This window comes from Microtus oregoni, unplaced genomic scaffold (assembly GCF_018167655.1).
Source record: "Microtus oregoni isolate MIOR12 unplaced genomic scaffold, Mior012 000005F_ref0000423, whole genome shotgun sequence".
Classification (NCBI taxonomy): Eukaryota; Metazoa; Chordata; class Mammalia; order Rodentia; family Cricetidae; genus Microtus; species Microtus oregoni.
In genome coordinates, this window is record NW_024543064.1 from 20,723,901 (window position 1) to 20,747,906 (window position 24,006).

At 43.2% G+C, this 24,006-nt stretch overlaps 1 protein-coding gene across 4 annotated transcripts in view; it reads left to right on the forward strand.

Annotated features, from left to right (window-relative positions):
- Nucleotides 1-24,006, forward strand: part of Phactr4 (phosphatase and actin regulator 4) — a 73,156-nt gene that overhangs the window by 41,484 nt on the left and 7,666 nt on the right. For all 4 annotated transcript variants that reach the window (XM_041652084.1, XM_041652087.1, XM_041652085.1 and 1 more), the window contains 7 exons: nt 3,529-3,693; nt 5,141-5,518; nt 11,290-11,881; nt 12,742-12,929; nt 14,971-15,124; nt 20,122-20,177; nt 22,433-22,494. In XM_041652084.1, coding sequence (XP_041508018.1) covers nt 3,529-3,693; nt 5,141-5,518; nt 11,290-11,881; nt 12,742-12,929; nt 14,971-15,124; nt 20,122-20,177; nt 22,433-22,494 — 1,595 coding nt within the window. The remainder of the gene's footprint in view (nt 1-3,528; nt 3,694-5,140; nt 5,519-11,289; nt 11,882-12,741; nt 12,930-14,970; nt 15,125-20,121; nt 20,178-22,432; nt 22,495-24,006) is intronic.

The following is a 24,006-nucleotide window of genomic DNA, read 5'->3' on the forward strand; positions in this document are numbered from 1 at the left end:
AGGTGATCTAGCACCCTCTTCTGGCTTCCCCTGGCACCAGGTAAGCATGTGGTGCATATACATGCATACATACAAACAAAACACTTGTACACATAAAAACCAAAAACAAAAGATTTTTAAAAATTAGCTAGACAGTTGTGGCGCACGCCTTTAATTCCAGCAGAGTAGGTGAAGGCAGAGGCAGGTGGATCTCTGAGTTTGAGGCCAGCCTGTTCTACAGAGTGAGTTCCAGGATATCTAGGGCTACACAGAGAAACCCTGTCTCAAAAAACAAAAATAAAAATTTTAAATAATAAAATTAAAAATACAGTGTGCGAGAGATGGCTCAGCAAGTAAAGGTACCTACAGAGAACTGTTGTCTTCTGATCTCAGTGTGTGTTCCATGACATATGATCCATGACACTTAGATATCCATGCAGATGCACACACCCATAAATGAATGTAATAACTTTTAAAAAATAAATAAAAAGCCAAACATGGTGGCCCACACCTTTAGTCCCAGCACTTGGAAGTCAGAGGCAGGCAGATCTCTGTGAGTTCCTGACTAGCCTGACTAGACCAGCCAGGGATACACAGTGATACCTTGTCTCAAAAAGCAAAAGGAAGTAAAAACTAAAGTCTACAACTTTACATAGTGAGACATACCTGTAATCTTAGGGGACGGAGAGAGGAGGATTACTAAATTAAAAACCAGCCTGGTATTTAGAGAGAACTCTAGGCCAGCCACAGACTCTTTCTGGAAAAGCTAGTTTAATAATTAACCAATTAATTAATTTAATAAAAGTAGACCAAAGTGTGGTATGTCACACCTATAATCCAACAGCACTAGGAGACAGAACCAGCTTGATCCAGTTCAAGACTAGTCTAGGCTGAGTATGAGCCCTTGCCTCAAAACAAATAAGTAGGTAAAAATGCTTTATGATTTCTCTGCTTATTGTCTTTTCTTCAATGCTTCTAGTCTAAACTCCACTGCTTACTGGGCATGCTTGAAGGACGCCGTCTAATCTCTTAGTGGAGGTGATGCATTGGGTGAGAGGAGCTGTGAGAGGTCTGTGAGAATTACTGGACTAATGCTAAAGATACCAAGAGATGAGCATACATGTGTGTGCACACACAAAAATAAAACAAAGTTTAAACGATGTTACTCTTTTTTTTAAATTTTTTTATGATTTATTTATCTTTATTTTATCTGCATTGGTGTGAGGGTGTCAGATCCCTTGGAACTGGATTTTCAGACAGTTGTGAGCTGCCATGTGGGTGCTGGGAATTGAACCCGGGTCCTCTGGAAGAGCAGTCAGTGCTCTTAACCGCTGAGCCATTTCTCCAGCCCAAACGATGTTACTCTTAAGCATTACTGTGCAAGCAAGAAAGGACACTAATACCACCCTGTGACCTGTCTGTCTTACCTCCTTCCCTCCTTCCCTCCCTCCCTCCTTCCCTCTCTTTCTTCCTGTCTGTCTCTTTCTGTCTTCCTTTCTTTCTGTCTCCTTCCTTCCTTTCTTTTTCTCTTTCTTTTCAATACAGATATATCTATTTACTTATTTACTCATTTGTTATACAGTGTTCTGCCTATATGTATGCCTACATGCTAAAAAAGGGCACCAGATCTCATTATAGAGGGTTGTGAGCCACTGTGTGGTTGCTGGAAATTGAACTCATGATCTCTGGAAGAGCAGACAGTGCTCTTAACTTCTGAGCAATCTCTCCAGCCCCTGAGTCATCTCTCTAGCCTCCTCCTCGCTTTTTAAATATAGTTATATTTCTTTGTGTATGGGTGTTTTGTTTAATTGTATGTCTGTGCCCTTGGAGAACAGAGGAGTACATTGGATCACCTGCAACTGGAGTAACAGACAGCTGTGAGTTGCCAAGTGGGTGCTTGGTATTGAACTCAGGCCCTCTGGAAGAGCAGCAAGTATTCTTAACCACTGAGCCAGCTCTCCAGCCCCCTGACCTCACAATTTTCAGCTTTGTCTTGTAAAGAAGTCTAGGAAAATTTGGGGCACTGAGGATGTTTGTCTAATTGCTCCTTGAGAGAATTTCACTTTCCTTTCCTGTAGCAGTGTGTGATAATTGCAAGGCTTCTCACCACCTCCAGGCTAGTGGCCTTCCTTGAAGTTTAGTGTTCAGGGAATCACTGTGTGTATCATGTCACGCAGGAATCGCTGTGTATCTCCTGTTGTCACGCCCCCAGGCTCCCACTCCTACTGCCCTCAGTCACCCCTGCTATTTTTTCATGTGCATTAAAGCAGTAGTTTCTCTTGCTCTTCCTGTCCAGTCACTGCCTGTCTATAACCCTCCAAATAGCTTTCAGAGCCAGCCTTCCACAAGGTAGACATTATACCTCCCTGCTCCTTCTAGTCCTTGGGCCCTTGGTTTCATCCAGGATTTATTTCTAGCTCCTTTTCTTGTCTTAAATAGTCTTTATGGGGCTGGAGAGATGGCTCAGAGGTTAAGAGCACTTGCTGATTTTCCAGAGGTCCTGAGTTCAATTCCCAGCAACCACATGGTGACTCAGAACCATCTGTAATGAGATCTGGTGCCCTCTGCTGGCCTGCAGGGATACAAGGAGGCTGAACATTGTATATACAATAAATAAATAAATCTTAAAAAACAAATAGTCTTTATCACCTGGCTCCTACTTGTCTTTACAGTCCTGCCCGTAACCATTACAGTCCACTCATAACTGTGGATACCAGGTCACTACCATTGCCAGTCCCTGAACATAATTATACCCTTTATATATACTGTTGCTACTTTTTTGAAGATTTTTGTTTGTTTGGTTTTTGTTTTGTTTTGTTTTTCAAAACAGAGTTTCACTGTGTAACAGCCCTGGCTGTTCTGGAACTCACTTTGTAGACCAGACTGGCCTTGAACACACAGAGATCCACCTGCTTCTGCCTCCCAAGTGCTGGGATTAAAGACCTGCGCCACCATGATCCTTTTCTGGCATGCAAGCATACTTGGAGGCAGAATGTTGTATACATAATAAATAAATCTTTATTTAAAAAAAGTCCCCTGGAGCTGTAGTTACTGGTTGTTGTGAACTGCCTGGCATGGATGCTGGGAACTGAACTGAGGTCCTCAAGAACAGAAAGTGCTCTTAACCACTGAGCCATTTTCCCAACTGCCCCTCCCCCATTTTCTTAATTTAAACAGACTATCTTTCATCCCCCTGGTAGGCTTCTGGAGCCTTTCTATCACAGTGTGATTTTCTTCCTCAGTGCTGGTGTCAGTCACAGGACTTTACATATGCTATGCAAATACTCTACCACTGAGCTCTACCCCACCTTAACATTGTGATATGGACGTATGATAGATTATTTATGTAGCAAGTTACTTGATGTAGTTGCTAATAAGTTACCTTTTGGAAGAACTCTATTCCTGTTAATACTGCAAGGCTCCAGATAACACAGACTTCAACAAGAAGCCTATCAGAGAGAGTGAGATAAGAGAGGTTAGAAACCACCAGCTCTTCCCATCTGACCATGTCAGGTCCATCATGTAGTGTTTTTCTCTTTCTTCTTGCAGGTTATGAGGATGCAGGAAAACTGAGCCATGCCACATTAAAGAATGGCCACACCACCCCCATAGGAAGTGCCAGGTCGTCTAGTCCAGTCCTAGTGGAAGAAGAGCCAGTGAGAGTATCAAGTCTTCGAAATCTTATTCCAGAAGAGGATCCAAAGAAGAGACTAGGTAAGAGTGGGCTTTTGAGTCTGAAAGCCATAGACTGTTCTCATTTACCTCAGAGGACTGCAGGAGAGGGAAGTCAGATAGGGAGAGGGATTCATGTTCTCGAGAAACTGCAGTTTTCTGCCCTTATTACTCCCAACCATTCCCCCAAATTCCTAAATTTGTGATTCTTTCCCTGCCCCTTTCTTTTTTCTCTACTTGTTTGTTTCAAAACAGTGTCTCTACGTGTAGACCAGACTGGCCTTGAACTCGCAGAGATCTTCCTGCCTCTGCCTCCCGTGCTGGGATTAAGGTTGTGTACTACTGTGCCTACCTCTCCACCTTCATTCTTTGACAGAGTCTCATTCTGTAGCTCAAGCTGGCCTCCATCTCAGGGTGGTCTCACTGCCTTAGCCTCCCACATGATGGGTTTCAGATGGGAGCCATCACACTTAGCTCTTCTGTAGGATTTTGTCAAGCTCCACATTTGTGTTCTTCCCAAGGAATTTTGCATATGTGCTTTTATGGGTGCAGGTCTATATACATGTAGGTACCAGAAGTTGGCATTGTTGTTTGCTCTTCACCTTTTTTTGGGGGGGGGGGCAGCTAAAATAAAAATTTAGTTTTATTTGTTTTTTTAATTTTGGTTTTCAAGACAGGGTTTCTCTGTGTAACTGTTCTGAGCTGTCCTGAAACTCACCGTATAGAGCAGGCTGGCCTCAAACTCACAGAGATCTGCCCGCCTCTGCCTCCCGAGTGCTGGGGCTTTTGCCACTACCACACAGTTTATTTGTTTATTTTGAGACAGCATCTCTTACTGAACCCAGAGCTCATTGCTTGGCTAGAATGGATGGCCAGTAAACTCCAGTGGTCTTGTCTCTAACTCCACCTCCAGCACAGCACTAGGGTTAGAACCTAGCTTTTATGTAAATGTGTTTCTCTAATTATTCTTTATTAATAAGAATTCAGGTTAAGAACCTGCATGATTAGAGAAGCACTGGAGAAGCAACCAGTGACTTCCTATCTTTTTCATTCCTCCATCCAAAAGGGCTGAGATCCTCTCCAAGCCTTGCCTTACTACTTCCTGTGTCTATCTTTCCTCAGTCCTCTAAAACTTCTGTGCTTAAATTTGGTCAGCAAGTTGCTAGCTCTGCCCTCTAATTCAAAACAAACTTTATTGTCAATCTTGGGAGTGTCAGAATGCAATCAAGGTATCTCACAGTAGTGGAGACCTGAACTCTGTCCTCATGCTTGCGTGGCAGGCACTTACCTGGGATGTCTTTGGTAGGAGGCTCTTGTATGAAGCATCACTACCCTTACTGACCTCTCTTATGGACACTCCCTAAGCATGTTGAATGCATCTGGAACATGGTCTATACACTAATCTGTAAATTCATTGATGACGTTGGTTGTAAATGTGTTCACATTTTTAGACTCTCTTCCTTTTTAAATCCTATCACTTGTTACATAGGCTCAACCGGAAGCCAGCCCAACTCTGAAGCCGAATCTGCTCCTGAGCAAGCACCTAAGCAGCCTTTGGTCCCTCCAAGCAGATCCTCGTCCTCTTCTTCCGAAGCAAGTGAAGGGCAAGCAAAGGATGCCATGTCTGGCAGTGCGGCGAGGTCCCTGTCCTCCATTTCTGGCTCTACCACCACCATACCTGCTGTCACCACTGCTGCCACAAACATGACAAAGACTGCTAATTCCTTTGTCACCCCTACCCCAGCCCCCAGGACTCTGCCCGCTGCTCCTGCCAGCACTAACACTACTGTCACTCATACAGCCCCTCCCAAGCAACCCCCAGTCCCACCCCCTAAACCAGCTCACAGAAACAGCAACCCTGTCATTGGTAAGTCTTCAGATTTGGGGTTTGATTTAGTTTTGGACAGTTATTTTATTGAATGACTACTAGATTCTGATTTGATCTTTGGACGAGTTTTCTAATTCATCTCTTTGAATATTCTTAATATAGAAAAAAGTTTTAGAACCAGGTGGTGGTGGTGCATACCTTTAATCTTAGCACTTAGGAGGCAGAAGTAGGCAAATCTCTGTGAGTTTGAGGTCAGCCTGGACTACAAAATAAATTCCAGGACAGCCAGGGCTACACAGAGAAACCCTGTCTCAAGAAGAAAGAGAGAGAGAAAAGTTTGCTTTGTTTTGTTTTTTAATTTCAAATATATTGTTGTTTTGCCTGCATATGCGTCTATCTGAATATGGAGTTTATTATAGAAGTTTTACAAAACTAACTTAGCACTGCTTATTTTCTTTATTTCATAATTACAATTTTGAGAATTTAAAAAGAATATCCCCTAGAACTGGGCATTGGTGACACTTGGGAAGTACTCAGGTGGCAGAGACAGGATTCAAGGATATCAACTTTGGATATGTGAGTTCGAGGCTAGCCTGGGCACATGACACTGTCTCCACTCCTCTCTCTTTGATAAAAACAAAAACAGCAATAGTGAAAATACATTAAATATGGTAAGTGTACTGGATATTGAAGGCAAAAGCAAGCTTGACCATCATGGAATTGCCTTTGGTTTCAGTGAGAAAATGAGAATAGTGGCCCAGTTTACAAGAGGCAAGGCAAATGTCTCATCTACTTTAAACTACACTACTACCTTTAAACATAAGTCTGGTAGCTAAAAGGATGGTTTTGTCAGTGTCTTGATTTGTGATTCAGTGTTCAGTATAGTATCTTCATGGGAACTACAGAGGTATTTAAGTTGTACGGATAACATCGTATTTTATCTTGGGGAGAGTTAAAATCCTACTTTTGCTGGGTGCGGTGGCATGTTGTAAACTTGAGCACTCAGGAAATGGAGACAGGAGAGGTTGCCAAAATTGAGGTTGTCCTGGTCTGCATAGCAAGTTCCAGCTTGGGGTCTGTAGATCCTGTCTCAAAAATTAGATAGATAGATAGATACATACATACATACATACATACATACATTGGTGCATTGATACATTGATAATTTTTTTTTTTAAATGATGGTAAAGGAAGCCAGACCTGCTAGAACAGGCCTATGATCTCAGCTACTCAGGATTGCAGATTCAAGGCCTTCTCAAAATGTTAAAGAACAGTGAGGGCTAAGGATACAGCTGGTGTGCGTGTGTGTATCCGTGCGTCCGGTGTGCAGTGCTGGCCTAGCGTAGATAGGCCTGGCTTCGCTCCTCAGGAGCACTACAGAACGAAAGCTGGGAAGTGTACAGTGTGTGTTTATAGGTTTAGGAAATTACTTTGACTTTTCCTAAAGTGTTGTTTTGGTCTATATTCCTATCATAATTGTACTTTGTACAAGAATTTTCCAGAAAGGGGGGGGGAGCTGTCACTGACAAGAGTTTCAGAGATAATGAAATGGTAATTTTTCAGGAATAATAATATTAGGTTTACCCTGCTTAAAGTTCTTGTTAATGATTTCACAGCTAATGAATAAAAAGTATACTCATTAAGACTCTTGATGTCAGTCAGCTGGGTGGAGTGACTAGAACCTTAATCAGGCTTCAGGATCTGCAGGTTGGTGTAGCACAGTAGGAAGAGGCCTTGATGGACGTTGTCCTGACTTAGCTTTCACCCGGACTCTCACACCCTCCGTGGACTGCAGTGAGCGATGGTGTCTCTTCTGTGCAGAGGCAGTGATCGCCGCTCTGTTGGTTGAGTTCACCTTGAAGGTACTTGTGGATGAGGGGGCATTGATTCCAGAGGCCCCGATGTCAGTAAGCCCAGCCTAGGGCCTGTGAGCATGTATTTCTGATAGATTCACAGGGGCTGTCCATGCTGCTAGTCCGGGGACCGTGTTACACATTCCTTACACAGAGGATCACTAGCTGGCTGTGTGCTGCACTGGGGAGGGAGAAGTGGAAGGTGTCTTAGAGAGATGACCCAGCAGTTAAGTACACCTCCTCTTCTTTCAGAACTAGTTGGTTTGATGTCCTGTAATTTTAGCTCCTGGGCATTCAGTGCCCTTTCCTGGCCTCTGTGGGCACCTACACATAAACATATATAAAAATAAAGTAAAGCTCTAAAAGCAGAAAAGAAGATGACTTAGGGCCCAGGAAAGGGCTGTCTGTGAAGCACGTGCCTGTGCAAGCACAAGGATCTGTGTTCCACCTCTAGAGTTCATATTTAAAAAGTGTGTGTGGTGGTGCACTGTGAGTGCTAGGGAAACAGAGGCAGGTGGACTCTTGAGGTCACAGGTCAGTCAGGCAAGTCTCAGATCTCAGTGAAAGAATATCTTAAAAAACAAGATTAAGACCAGGCCAATCATAGTAAATTCAGGTCAATCTTAGTGAGACCTTCTTTCAAGAAAAATAAAGCAATTTACTTCATCAATAAAAATTAAAATGGGGGGGCTGGAGAGATGGCTCAGTGGTTAAGAGCACTGACTGCTCTTCCAGAGGTCCTGAGTTCAATTCCCAGCAACCACATGGTGGCTCACAGCCATCTATCATGAGACCTGGCACCCCCTTCTGGCTTGCGGGCACACATAGAAGGAATGCTGTACACATAATAAATATTTTTAAAAAATTAAAATGGGCCAGGCAGTGGTGGCACACGCCTTTAATCCCAGCACTCGTGAGGCAGAGGCAGGCAGATCTCTGTGAGTTCAAAACTAGTCTGGTATACAGACCAAGTTGCAGGACAGCCAGAGCTGTCATTACACAGAGAAACTGTCTCCAAAACCAAAATCAAATATGGTCCTTGTTGTGATGGTGTCACACACCTTTAATCCCAGCACAGGCGGATCTCTGTGAATTCGAGGCCAGCCTGGTCTACAGAGTGAGTTCCAACACAGCCAGGGCCACACAGAGAAGCCCTATCTTGAAGTCTGTCTAGAGACAGTTTTATTGTAGATGGAGCAGCTAACTGCTATTCTTACCTTTGCATATCAGATGCAGTGTTTTCCTAGGCTGTTCTTTTTTTGATTTTTATTTGTTTGGGGTGAGGTTTTCTGTTTGTTTTTTAATTGTTTTTATTTAGTTTTCCTGACTCAGTCTCATCTGTTGTCCAGTCCTTGAAATCACTTTGTAGCAAGGATGATCTTGAACTCTCGCTGCTGAGATCCTAGCACATACTACAGTGTCAACATAAAATGCCCTCTGTGAAGACTGATTAGGATCAGTCAGATGGCAGCCAAGACCAGCTCACTCTTTGAATTTATACATGGAATGAGATTAAGGGCAAATAACATTTTATTTGGGGAAATTTATAGATTCTTTGAGAACATTGGAGAAACTAAAATAAAAGATTCAGATAGACGATTAGAGGTTGCTCATCAAAAGAACGCCTCTTTAATTGGTTCACAGGTTAGCTTCCATGTGATGTGATGGCCCACTTCTTACATAGATGAATGCCTGAGTCATATGGGCTCTGGGAAGATCAGTAGGGATGTGCTATAGAGTAAGAGCGTCTCATAAACATGTATTGAGGGCACACTGTGTGTATCCCTGGGAACATGTTACGGATGGAGGCAAGAGTTGTTCTGCCATCAGACCCAGAGTGCAACGCAAAGTGACCATGGTGCACAAAGCATTAAGAGGTGTGCTCACTAATTCTAACAACATGGGTACCCTGGGTACCAGTTAAAGGCCATGCTTGCCGGGCGGTGGTGGCGCAGGCCTTTAATCCCAGCACTTGGGAGGCAGAGGCAGGCGGATCTCTGTGAGTTCGAGACCAGCCTGGTCTACAAGAGCTAGTTCCAGGACAGGCTCCAAAACCACAGAGAAACCCTGTCTCGAAAAACCAAAATAAATAAATAAATAAAAATAAAATAAAAATAAAAATAAAAAAAAAACAGAAAAAAGAAAAATAAATAAAGGCCATGCTTGTTTGTAGTGTGATCTTGGGCAAGCTACCTAATGTCTAACTTCTAGTTTTCTTTATGGAAGAAGAAAAAAATAAGATGAGACCTTGTTTTCCCTTGTCACCTCAGGTGGTGCTGGTGAGGAAGGCATGGAGATAGGTCTGCTGAGGTGGCCCAGTGTTAAAGGTACTTGTCATCAAGCTTGACAACTCAGTTTGATCCTCATGACTTACTTGGTGGAAAAAAAGAACCAGTTACCCCCAAGTTGCTTGTTTTTTTGAGATAGGGTTTCTTTGGTAGCCTTGGCTGTCCTAGAACAAGCTCTGTAGACCAGGCTGATCTCAAACTCACAATGATCTGCCTACCTCTGCCTCCTGAGTGCTGGGATTAAGGTGTGCGTTACCACTGCCCAGCAATTTAAAAGCTTTTTTTAAAAAAACATTTAAAAAAAAACAGTTTAGTTTCTTTGAAGGGCTGTGTATTTGCCGTTAAAGTCAAGACTTATAAAATAACTTTATTGAATTTTATTAAACAATATATAATACAAAGCTAAGATATTAAGGTGTCATCATTTAACAGGGTAATGAAAGAATGCTCAAGAAATTGGGGTGCTTTTGGTTTTAATTAATTTATTATTAGTGTGTGTGTGTACATGCTATGTGTGCGTGCCAATACGCACACATCACAGTGCACTGTGGAGGTCGAAAGACAGCCTTCAGGAATTGCTGCTCACCTTCCACTGTGAGTTAAGGATCAAACTCAGGTCATCAGGCTTGGAGGTTTGTGCCCTTACCTACTGAGCCATCCTGTCCACCCAGGTTGGAGTTTTAAGACCAAATTTTGTAAAGTGTTGTCTCTCCTTCCCATCCCCAGCTACACAGAGAAGACAGTCTTGCTATTTAGCCCTGATTGACCTGGAGCTAGGTATGCAGAGAAGTCTGGTCATGAACTTGTGCTGCTCTTCCTGAGTGCTGGGATCATGGCGCTGGAGAGATGACACAGCAGTTAAGAGCACTGACTGCTCTTCCAGAGGACCTAGATTCGGTTCCCGGCACCCACGTGGCAGCACACAACTGCCTGTAACTCTAGTTTCAGGGGATCCACTGCCTTCTTTCTGGCCTCTGGAGGCACTAGTCCAGGTACATTATAAGATGCACAGACATACATGTAGGCACAACACTCATATACATAAAATAAAAAAAGACAATTTCCTGGAAATAACTCTGTAGACCAGGCTAGCCTTGAACTCACGGAGATCCAATTGCTTCTGCCTCCCAGGCACTGGGATAAAAGGCATTTACTACTACTGCCCAGTTACAAACAAGTTTTTTTTTTTTCTGGATCTATTCTGTTTATTCCATCAGCTCAGAGAGTTGTCATATGTATCATCATAGTAATTAAATGTTAATCATCAGATTAACATTCTTACAGCTCTACTACTCATTAGATCTTCTACCTGGATAAATACTAAGTTTCTTTCAGGTATTTAAGAAATTATAAATTCGGGGCTGGAGAGATGGCTCAGCGGTTAAGAGCATTGGCTGCTCTTCCAAAGGTCCTGAGTTCAATTCCCAGCAACCACATGGTGGCTCACAACCATCTGTAATGAGGTCTGGTACCCTCTTCTGGCCTGTAGACATACACACAGAATATTGTATACGTAATAAATAAATATTTATTTAAAAAAGAAATTATGAATTTCAAAGCCATGAAATTATATAATTTGCCTGAAAGCTTAGTTCTGACCTCAACTCTGGCCTAGGTCTTCCGTGCATTGTAAGACTGTGTTAACAATGTGTTGCTCTCTTCTTCCCAGCTGAACTGTCCCAAGCAATGAACAGCGGTACACTGTTGCCGAAACCGTCCCCACCCTTACCACCCAAGAGAGGCATTCCGTCAGCCTTGGGACCCACCTCAGAGCCTGCTGCTTCACCCACAACAAAAACAGCAAGTGATCAAAGAGAAAAAACTGTCTCTGTGTGGGAACCACCGCTGATGATCCCGCCGTCCTCCCCATCGCCCCCACTGCCTACCCACATACCTCCAGAGCCACCACGGTCCCCATCGTTCCCTGCTAAGACTTTTCAAATTGTGTCAGAAGTTGAGTTTTCCCCTCCTTTAGATCTATCCCAGGACCTTTCCCAGCAGGAAGATCAGAAAAAGGAAGTCCCCAAGAAGATACAGGACCAGAGTTTTGGAGAACCCCATATACCCTCCAGGCTGCCCCCACTCCCACTGCATATCCGAATTCAGCAGGCCCTTACTAGCCCCCTTCCCGTGACTCCTCCCTTGGAAGGCGCTCACAGAGCTCATTCCCTGCTGTTTGAGAGCAGTGACAGCTTCTCTGAGGACAGTGGTACCCTGGGGCGGACCAGGTCACTTCCCATCACGATTGAGATGCTTAAAGTGTGAGTGTTCATTGCCTGCCTCCTGTTCCTGTTCTTAGTATACATAGCCCCACATGGGAGGCAGCCTCAGAAAATGTGGGCAAATTCAAGTTCAAGAAATGCCCTAAAAAAAAAAAAAAAAAAAAAAAAAAGAAATGCCCTGTCAGGAGTGTCAGTTCTAGAAACGGCTTTTTTTACCCTGCTGACTTCTCTCAACTTGTGTTTTTGTAAATGGATTTTTATGATGATTTCTGTGTCGACACCAAAAGTACCTGTTTGTAGATGTGAATATTAACTCTATAAGTTTTACATGATACACATTTATTACATGGTGCTTCAGAACTTTTGCTGATAACGAAGAAGCCCTGGGTTATCATATCTCTCCAAGTCCTGGCTTGTCACTCAGCCTCTCTTGCTTAGTATCTCTAACCTAAATAAGGGGAGTGTCTACTCTAAAGACTTCTGTGAATGAAATTAGGCAAATTCTGAAATGTATCAGTATCTACTAAGAAACAGCGAAGGATTTGAGCCCAGTGCTTTTTAGATTCATGAATTCTAAAAAGCTTCTTGGGAAGAATGTTAATGGTTTGTTTGTTTGTTTATTTATATACTTTATGTGTATGGGTATTTTGTCTGAGGGTATCCATTACCCGTTATAGATGGCTGTGAGCAACCATGTGGTTGCTGAGAATTGAACTCAGGATCTCTGGAAGAGAACCAGTGATCTTAACCTCTGAGTCATTCCTCTAGCCCCGAAGAATGTTAATGTTAAGACAGGGATTCATGTGTCTTCTACTAATGGTCTTTTCGTGTGTGTTTCTGTCCTTTTGAAAAGCCTCATTGTTTCTGAAAGGCAAAACCATGTTATGTTCATTTGTTAGTCCAGATGACGATGAAGAAGAGCAGACCTGCCCATTGGCATTTGCTGAAGATATGACACCTACCTCTGGCACTCCTAAACTACCACCGTGTCTGCAAGAGGAAGGGAAGGAGAGTGACTCCGATTCAGAGGGCCCCATTCAGTATCGAGATGAAGAAGATGAAGATGATGAAGATGAAAGCCATCAGAGTAAGAAACGGAGGGAAAGTGTGAGAGTTTGTTTGTTTGTCGTGCTGAGGGCTGGGCACCACACATGCCAGGCAAACCCTCTGTCCATGAGCTAGATCCCCAGCAAGTGCGGAAACAGGTATCCTGTTCCGTGGAGTCCTCTGGCTGTTGGAGGCTGGTGTGAAGGACTCTGCCTCCCTTTTAGCGTGCCTCAGTTGAAGGAAGCCATGAGAGGGAGCCACATTGACAGAATCATTTGGATTTATTTTATTTAATTTTGAGATAAACTGTGTAGCCTTCATTAGCCTGGAATTCACTGTGTAGACCAGGGTGGCCTTGAACTCACAGAGATCTATCTGCCTCTGCCTCCTTAGTGCTAGGACTAAAGGTGTGTGCCATCGTCATTCAGATTCTTGGTTTATATTTTAGATCTGCTTCCCCAGAGACCAGTGGTATAGTTCAGTTGTGAAGCTTGTGCTAAGCACAGAGCCTGGATTCAGTGCTCAGTACAAAAATTAAAAAAAATGAAAACCAAAACCATTCACCTTGAAGATAGAGGCTAAGAATTATAGAGAAAAACTGGAACAGAGATTACACTGAAGAGTGAGGTAAGATGCTGGAAAAGGAGCTGGCTCAGCAGTTAAGAATGGATACTACTCTTGCATTGGACCTGGCTTTGCTTCCTGGCACCCATGTTGGGTAGCTCACAACCACCTGTGACTCCCAACTCCAGGGGATCCAATACCTCTGGCCTCTGAAGGAACCTACACTCAGTGTGCCCATACCTCCACACAGATATAAACACACATACGTCATTAAAAAAAGCTTAAAGGAAAGACTTAAATAAAAGAGATAAATGATAATTTTTCTTAATATAATGAACTTCTTGATAACCTAAACGAAAAAGTGTGTTTTTCTGGATGTGGTAGCTCACACCTATAACCATAGCATCTGAGAGTCTAAAGCAAAAGGATTACATTAGTTAGAAAATAGTCCAAACTGTTAAATTAGCTCAAAAACCAAAAAAGGGTTCTGGAGAGATGGGGGCAGGGAAGGGGAGTATGGGAGTGTCAGCTACATGAAACCGGTCTCCAAACAGCAAAGGGTAGGAAGAGAATGATGACTCTAGTCCACTTTCTAAGGGACAGAGGTAAGAGATTGTGACCTCTGGAGTTTGAGCACAGCCTGGCAACATAGCAAGACTCACTCTCAAAACAGTGATGAAGAGATGACAAGATCTACTAATATAAAAGCTTTCATGTTTTAAGTCAGAGGACTGTCCCAGAACAGGCTAGATTCCATCTTTAGAAACTCTCACTGTCAGGGCAGTGGTACACACACCTTTATTTCCAGCATTTAGGAGGCAGAGACAGGAAGATCTCTGTAAGTTCGAGACCAGCCTGGTCTAGAATGCAAGCTCCAGGTCAGGACTGTTACACAGAGAAACCCTGTCTTGAAAAACAAACAAAATAAAATAAAATAATAAGGGAACTAGAAAAATGGCTCAGTGGTTAAGAGTAATGACGGCTCTTACAGCGGACCCGGGTTCATTTCCCAGCACCTACCTGGCAGCTCACAACTGTCTGTAACTCTCGTTCCAGGGAATCTGATACCCTGACAAATGTGCACATAAAATAAAAAAATAAAACTTGGGCAGTGGTGGTGCACACTTTTAATACCAGCACTCAGAAGGCAGAGGCAGGTGGATCTCTGTGAGTTCAAGTCCAGCCTGGTCTACAATAGCTAGTTCCAGGACAGGCTCCAAAGCTTCAGAGAAACCCTGTCTCAAGAAAAAAAAAATTGATAAATAAATAAATAAAATTAAAATAAAAAATTAATTCTCACTAAATGAGGAAAGTGTAGAGTGATATGTATCCTTTATCTGACTCATTCTATTTTGCTGAAAATTATCTTTAAATGCCTTAATGTCTTATGTTGTTCCTTCCTCTGAGTTTGGCTGGATCATTCAAAGCCAGATGGGCTGCTGGGAGTTGTATTCTCACGCTCTTGCCTGGTTCACATGAGCCTTTGTGCCTTAGCATTTTTTTTTCCCTGTGTAAAGGTGCTCTGGCCAACAGAGTGAAGAGGAAAGACACGCTGGCAATGAAGCTGAGCAGCAGACCCAGTGAACCAGAGTTGAACCTGAATTCCTGGCCTCGTAAAAGCAAGGAGGAGTGGAATGAAATACGGCACCAGATTGGGAACACGCTGATCCGGTACGCCTTTGCATTTGGGTTTGTGTGTGTCAGACCCTTGGAAATGAAGCATTCATCTGTTTTTTAAAAGAATAATTTTTTTTAATTTATTTTTTCTCAGGGAAAAAAAAATTTTCGCCTCCTCCCATCCTCCCATTTCCCTCCCCTTCCTCCCACTCCACTCCCTCTCCCCCCTAAAAGAATAATTTTTAACAGTGTGTGTTCGACAGGTGGAGTTCTCTAAGCTTTAGGAGGTGGGGAACATCAGAGATCGCATTGGGAGCTTTCAGTTATCACATAACACAGGAGGTTCAGACAGGTTGCTAAAGGAGTCAGGCTGGTTTCCAGGACATGCAGATTCCTGTGTGACTTATCCGATTGCTGAACCATGAAATGCCAACCTAACTCATCATACCTGTATTTTTTTTTTTTTAAAATAAGTACCATGTAGCTACTTCTTTTCAAAAAGTTAGTATATTTTTCAGGTCAGCTGGAGTCAAAAAGGAGAGAAGTGGAATGCAGGCCAACCTCTTGTTTACGCAATGAGCATATTTGTGTATGGACAGATGTTTCCATGGCATAGACACTTCTCCCGTCTAAAAGGGATAAAAGGAAGAAAAAACTCTTCTCCCTACAAGAAAAGTTAACTGAGGCGTCCATCACTTAAGGCCCAGCCTTTTCCCACTATAGACGTCTAGCTTTTCTTTCTTTGTTTCTTTGTTTTTTTAATTTAAATTTATTTGCTGTGTGTTGGTGTAAAGGTGTCAGATCCCCTGAAACTGGGGTTACAGTTGTGAGCTGCCACGAGGGTGCTGGGAATGAACCCAGGTCCTCTGGAAGAGCAGCTATCTCTCCAGCTCCACTTTCCTTGTACACAGACTGTGTATTCATTCTGCATCTAGAAACAAGGCAGGCCCTTTGTATACTCTGGCATGTGGGGAGCTGAAGTCATTATCTCATACTGTGTATCAGTTACTTTAGAGGGGGATAGATAGACCCATTTCAAACAAGAAAAGTTGTGAGAAAATACACCATTTACCTAGATGTGTGTGTGTGTGTACTGTTTGCCTTACTGATTATTGTGTACAGTGCCAATATACATGTACTTTGGGTGTTGGGGTTTTTTTGTTTGTTTCTTTCTTTCTTTTTCCCCAAGACAGGGTTTCTCTGTGTAGCTTTGGCTGTCCTGGAACTCACTCTGTAGACCAGGCTGGCCTTGAGCTCACAGAGATCCACCTGCCTCTGCTTCCTGAGTCCTGGTTTTAAAGGTGTGCATCACCATACCCTGCTCCATACTTTATTTTTTTTTCTGGACCCTTTCAGAACATAGTGTAAGCTGGGTAGGATGTCTCCCACTTGTAACTTCAGCACTTTGGAGACTGAATATTGCTAGAATATTGCTGGTTCCAAGTTAATCTGGGCCATATAATGAGATTCTCAAACATTCATGATCTTTGTTTTGTATTGTTTAGACTGGTTCTCATTGTAGTTTAGGCTGACCTCAAATTCTCTACGTAACCCAGCCTGGCCTTGAACTTCAGAATCTTCCTGTCTTAGTCTGTCAAGTGCTAGGATTACAGGTATATGCACACTAACACATACAGCTGATCTCATAGTTCTGACTAGTCTTGAACTCACAGAGATCCACCTGCCTCTGCTGTGTAACATTGGGGGGGTCCTGTTTGTTTGTTGGGGTTTTTGTGCCGCTCGGTACCCCACAACTGTTTAGCCCCCAAAGAAAATCACACATAGGTCTCTATAAGTTATAAAGCTGATTGGCCCATTAGCTCTAGCCTCTCATTGGCTAACTCTCACATCTTGATTAACTCATTTTTCTGATCTATGTTAGCCATGTGGCTCAGTACCTTTTTTCAGTGGGGCAGATCACATCCTGCTGCTTAGGTGATCTGGGCAGGAGTGGGAGGAATTAACTTCCTCCTTCCCAAAATTCTCCTGTTCTCATTCCATCATTTCTACTTCCTGTCTGATTTTCCTGCCTATATTTTCTGCCTGGCTAATCAGTGTTTATTTAAAACATGATTGACAGAATACAGACAATTCTCCTGCACCATGCTGAGTACTGGAATTAAAGACGTGCACCACCATACCTGGCTCAGGGACTCTACTCCAAAGTACTTTAGCACAATCTTCTATGAAGAAGTAATAGTTAGAAAATTACAGGAAAAAGAAAACCTAAGGGCTAACAAGATGGTTTAGTGTGTACAGGTGCTTGCCACCAAGCTCTGCAACTTGAATTAATTCCTGGCACCCATGTAAGAGAAGGAGAGAATCCACTCCCATGAGTTTTCAGTGACCCCCCCCCCCCACCTATGTGTTCTGGTCACGGGTGTGCCTCCTTCCTCCTAGCACACATCCAGATGCACAAACACACACAAAAGTAAATGTGATTAACATTTTAAAAGAAAAAGTCTGGTACATACCTTTAACCCCCACTCAGAAGGCAGAGGCAGGTAGATCTCTGCAGTCCCAGCCAGGACTACACAGAAACCCCATCTCAAAAGAACGAAAGAAGAGAAAAAGAAAAAAGAAGAAAATCTTAATTGCTCATAATCCTATGCCTTATAAAATAGGGTTGACCAACTTCTCTAAAGGACTGAAAACAAGTATTTCAGTTGGGTGTGGTAGCACCTGTCATCCCAGAAACAGTGAGCTAGCATTCAAGACCACCTGCAGGTACATAATGAGTTTGAGGATAATCTAGGACTACCTGAGGCCCCTCCTCAAAAAAATGAGAGAAAACGTTTATGATTTCAAGCCACATACATTCTCTTTTCTGAATTTATAGTTTGTTGACTTTTTGAGATTGGGTTTCATAGCACTTGGGATGAGGTTACAGGTATGTGCCACCATGCCTGGCTACAGGCTCTTTGCTTCCTGTGGTGCCAGGGATAGAGCACAGGTCCTCATGCAAGCTAGGTGAACGCCCCATCACTGAACTGTATTGTTTTGTTTTGTTTTGTTTGTGTGTGTGTGTATTAAACAATATTTTTAGACCTCAGATGTGCTCTTTCAGAAGACTTGAATTTGGTCCTTAGCATCCACATCAGGCAGTTTACAGCTGCCTGTAACTCCCACTCCAAGGGATTTAACACCTCTGGTCCCCAGAACATACAATTAAAAATAACAAAATCTTTTTTTTCCCCCTTTGGTTACTTGTGTAGCCCTGGCTGTTATGGAACTCCTCTGTAGACCAGGCTGGCCCTGAACTCAGAGATCTGCCTGCCTCTGCCTCTGTTTTGAAGTAGAGTCTTACTATGTAGTCCTGGCTCTCCTGGAACTTGCTGTGTAGACAGGCTGACCTTGAACTTTCAGGAGTCCACTTGCCTCTGCCATCTGAGTGCTAGGATGAAAGACTCAGACCACCATCAGCAACCAAATATATAGTCTTTGTCCTTACTTCTAATATTCACTGTGTAACTGATACAATTAGTTGAGTCAGAGCCCTGTTAGTTAGTGTTTACCTCTGGTGTTTTGTTCCTCTAATTAATTCTAGTCAGTGGTTCTCACACTTAAACATTCATTTGGCAGGCTAACTTACCTGGCAGGCTTGTTTAAAAGCAAATTGTTGAGTTCCACCCAGAGTTTTTGCTTCAGGGCGGTGCCTGGGTTGTATTTCTTGTTTGTTCATATTACTGATCCTAGGGCCACTTTGAAAGTCAGGATTCTATGAGTTTCCACCAGTGTGCTCACTGCAAAAGTTCTGGGGAGGGCTGGAGAGATGGCTCAGAGGTTAAGAGCGCTGGCTGATCTTCCAGAGGTCCTGAGTTCAATTCGCAGCAACCATATGGTGGCTCACAACCATCTATAATTTGATCCGGCTCCCTCTTCTGGCATGCAGACTGAACACTGTGTAATAATAAATAAATATTAAAAAAAAAAAGTTCTGGGGGGCTGGAGAGATGGCTCAGTGGTTAAGAGCATTGCCTGCTCTTCCAAAGGTCCTGAGTTCAATTCCCGGCAACCACATGGTGGCTCACAACCACCTGTAATGAGATCTGGTGCCCTCTTCTGGCCAGCAGGCATACACACAGAATACTGTATACAAAACAAATAAATAAATATTTTTAAAAAAAAGTTCTGAGGATTATAGTGTAAACTCTTCTGTCTTTATATGGCCATCAGGTATATTTTAAAACACTCAGCATTTGGCCAGGTGTGTGCACCTTTAATCCTATTACTTGGAAGGCAGAGGCAGGTGAATCTTTAAGTTTGATACTAGCCTGGTCTACACAGTAAGTTCTAGGACAGTCAGGGCTACACAGTGAGACCATGTCTCAAAACAAAAATATGTTCAGCATCACTAAACCAGAGACATCTGTTCACACAAGATTTATGAGATGATGAACACCTTTTTTTTTTTTTTTTTTTTTTGAGACAGAGTTTCTCTGTGTTGCCCTGGCTGTCCTGGAAACTCACTCTGAAGACCAGGCTAGGGTTAAAGGTGTGCACCACCATCACATCCTGCAAGGATTCTTTTTGTTAATTTTTTTTAATGTGTTTGAGTGTTTTGACTGTATTTAACCATGTGTGTACAGTGCCCTAGAAACTCAGCCCCCCTGGAACTAGAGTTCTAGTTGGTTTTGAGCTGCTACATGGATGCTTGGAACCATACCCAGGTTCTCTGGTAGAACAACCAGTGCTCTTAACTGCCAAGCTACCTCCACACTTACCTACCTTTCCATTCTGAGGCAGGATCTTTTACATCTCTCCTCAAGTGCTGGCCTCACAGTATAAAGCCACCACATTCAGCATAATATTGTGTGTGTGTGTGTGTGTGTGTGTGTGTGTGTGTTAGCACTTTCAGTATCAAATTGGTTTCATGATAAACAAATCAGCTACTGAAGTATATGTTAGAAATTTTACTGATTCTTTGTTATAGATCAATATAAATCTTGGCCAAAACAAACAAAAAAGCAAACAAACAACCCCAAAATTCTTAGAAATGGTGGTTGGAGGTTTGCTGTGGACAGTTAAGTACCTGTGTCTCTCTCTTGTAGGCGACTGAGTCAAAGACCGACCGCAGAGGAGCTGGAGCAACGGAACATACTACAGCGTGAGTCCAGCCTTTGTGCACCATGAGTGTGATATGCACTAGGACAGAAGTATTTGCTAAAAGGGCCAAGGAGAGTTAGTTCCTGCTCAGGAAGCCCAGTTCCTAGGAAGATGTCACCATGATATTGTTTAGTGTACTATGATATGTTTTCATAGCTCCTGGGTCTGTGATGGCATTTGTGATAGTGTGTGCAGGCTTGGCCTATGCCTTTGTTCAGGGAGCTAAGGTCGTGGCTGAGCTGATGGACAGGACATTCCTCTTCCTGGTGGATTCTAAGGATAAGGCCCAGAATATTCCTTCTGCTTTTATTGCTTGACTTGTATTTCTGTAGCCACCAAGGAGGAATGCGTATCTAACTTCCTGCCCATGTGCATAGTTAACTCCCCAGAACAATATTCTGACCTAACACTGACTTTGTTTTACCAGCGCTTTGACTTAGAACCTGTGCTCTGTTGCTCCTCCCCTTCCTCTCTGAGGATCTGTAGCTCCTGAGGACAGGTGGCAGTCCTGCCTCCCACTCCCATCTCATCACTGCTTGTCTCCATCCCAGTTAAAATCTCCAGAAATAATCCCAGCCAGGTCTTTCCACTGCTGCTCCCTTTGGTCTTCCCACCCCAAGCCATGTTAGTTCCTTCTCAGAGCAGGGATTCTCACCCTTTGCTCTCAGCACACCCTGAACTCTGGAGATTATGCTCTTCCCTTAAGGCCTCTCTGTCCGTGTGCCTTGGAAGTACCCACCTCAGTGAGGAATCTGAGCTGAGCCCATAGGACAAGGACCAGTCACATCCTGGGATACCCTGTGTCCTTGTGTCTCAAGTCCCACCCCTCTGACTGTGCCTGCAGTCCTGTTTGCCCCCTCAGAGAGTGATCTCTTCTAGACAGCTCTTACTTATTTCATCCCTGTGGATATGGATGCAGAGGAATACAGGAGTGAGGAGGAAAGGAAGCAAAAGGAAAAGGGGTTCAGTGATGAAGGATGGGGGTGCCTGTGATAGAGGTTCTCTTCAGAGACTGTAGGATGAATGAAAGTGTTAATAGCAGAGAAATGGGAGACTCTCCTAGAGCTGCTTCTAAGCATGCCGTCTGACCGTTCCATCGCCTGTTTTCTCGGTGCTTTCTGGATCTACATTCACAGCCTAGGTACTCAGTGAATTTATAATTGAGAACTTTATAGGTGCTGCTCTCGACAGGACGCGGTGTCAGTCGCCTATTTTTAGGGATTACTCTGGAAACCTTTTCTTCTGTTTGTTAAGAAAGATTCATATATTTAATTTGCATATATGTGTGAACATGCGTATGAGTCCAGGGGCTACTGTGACCAGAGGCTTCAGAACTCCTGGAGCCAGAGTCACAGGCAGTTGTGCGCCACCCAGTACTGGTGCTGGGAGCTAAACTAGGGTCCTCTGCACGAGCAGTATGCATTCTTTTTTATGTGTAATTTATTATTTTATTTGTATGTGTTTTGCTTGCACGTGTGTCTGTGCAGCACATGAAGAGGGGGCATCAGGTCCTCTGGAACTGGAGTTACTCTTCAGCCCCTAGAAACTATTTTCCCCCAAGAAAAGTTTTTATTTATTCTTATTACTCATGTGTATATGTATGTGTTGTGAGTGTGTGCCATATTTGAGGTGGGGTGATGGTAGGCCAGAAGAGGGAGTGGAATTCCCATACCCAGCTGGAGTTACAGGCAGTCGTGAGCCTCCACTGTGGTTCCTGGGAATTGGACTCGGGTCCTCTAGTGCAGCAAGTACACTGGACTATCTCCTGCAAACGTCCTCTTCAAGAGCACTGTAGTCAATATTAGCAATATGTCCAGCTCTCTAGATCTTTAAACACATGGAAACCTTTAAGTACCTCTAAAGTGTTTTAAAAATGTGAAAAACTGCTGGGTGGTGGTGGTGCACGCCTTTAATCTCAGCACTCGGGAGGCAGAGGCGGGCGGATCTCTGTGAGTTTGAGGCCAGCCTGGTCTACAAGAGCTAGTTCTAGGACTGTTACACAAAGAAAGCCTGTCCCAAACAAAGTGAAAAACATCCTTAGCTCAAGCCTGATGCAATGCCCTGTCTTGCTCTTAAGTATTGACTGTACAGTGGACAGAAAAAGACTATCCTGCTAGGAAGTTTCTTGATTAGCCATTCACAAGTGGAGTATTTCATTCTAGCTTTGACGCTAAGAAGTATATGTATTGTAAGTACTTGAATGTCTGCTGTGCGAATTTCATTTGAAGTAACATCCTCTGTTTCTGTCAACTGAAGCTAAAAATGAAGCTGACCGGCAAGCAGAGAAGCGGGAGATTAAACGTCGGCTCACTAGAAAGGTACGGTGTCCTTGTGTCTGGACGGCCTGTGTGATTGGAGTGAAGGAGTTGGCTTGTGCCTTAGATCAGTATGAAAATAACATATTAGCAGGAGTGGCATCTGCTGGTTTATTTTTAATATTTGAGAGGTTGTCACATTTAACCCAAAAGCTCTGAACATGGTGAGAGCTTTTTTTTATTTGTCTGGGGGGAATTGTTTGCTTGGTTGTTTTGTGAGACTAGAGAGCAAAAAGAAAAGGTCTTTGTGCATTCTAAACAAGTGTTCTAGCCGGGCGGTGGTGGCGCACGCCTTTAATCCCAGCACTCGGGAGGCAGAGGCAGGCGGATCTCTGTGAGTTCGAGGCCAGCCTGGTCTACAAGAGCTAGTTCCAGGACAGGAACCAAAAGCTACGGAGAAACCCTGTCTCGAAAAATCAAAAAAAAAAAAAAAAAAAACAAGTGTTCTACTAGTGAGCCCTCTTAGACTAAAATTTTTATTTATATGTAAGTTTAAATATATATATATATATACAATAATAGAATTTGTAGCATTCCATTTTGCAACGCAAACTGGTTGTTTTCTAATCAAGCCTGTCCCTTGAAATAATCCTGAATCCTAAAAAAATAAGAAGAGACATAATTTTCTCGATCAGTCGGGATAGGGCCTTTTCTACACAGGTTGGCGCTGAAGTCGTCTCTTCTCTCTTCCATTGTCCACAACTTCTGTGATTGCTTCCTGCAGATTCAGATGTACTCTTAGATACTTCTTAAAAATCATAAGAATTGCTGGGCAGTAGTGGCACACATCTTTGATCCCAGCACTCGAGAAGGATTTCTGAGAGGCAGGCAGATCTCTGTGAGTTCGAGGCCAGCATGTTCTACAGAACGAGTTCCAGGACAGGCTCAAAAGCTACACAGATAAACCCTGTCTTAGAAAAAAAAATCATGGGGCTGGAGAGAGGTTAAGAGCATTGCCTGCTCTTCCAAAGGTCCTGAGTTCAATTCCCAGCAACCACATGGTGGCTCACAACCATCTGTAATGAGGTCTGGTGCCCTCTTCTGGCCTGCACATATACACACAGACAGAATATTGTATACATAATAAATAAATATTAAAAAAAAAAGAAAAGAAAAAAAATCATAAGAATTGCCAGGCATAATGCCGCAGCACCTTTACTCCCAACGCTCAGGAGGCAGAGGCAGGTGGATCTTTCAGTTCCAGACCAACCTGATCTACACAGGGAGTTCCAGGACAGCCAGAGCTACACAGACAAATCCCGTCTTGACAAACAAAACAAGACCAAAAAATTCCCAGTGCAGGTGTGGATATTCTTTCTGGAATTATTCTATCCTTCTCCAGGAACGGAGGAATTATCCTTGCTTATTTGAGACTGATTAGTGGTTCTATTGACTTTTAACATTTAAGGTTACCTAATTGTATATCCTTAAATCTAATTTCTCAGAGCTGGAGAGATGGCTCATAGGTACTGGCTGCTCCCCCAGAGGTCCTGAGTTCAAACCCAGCAACCACAT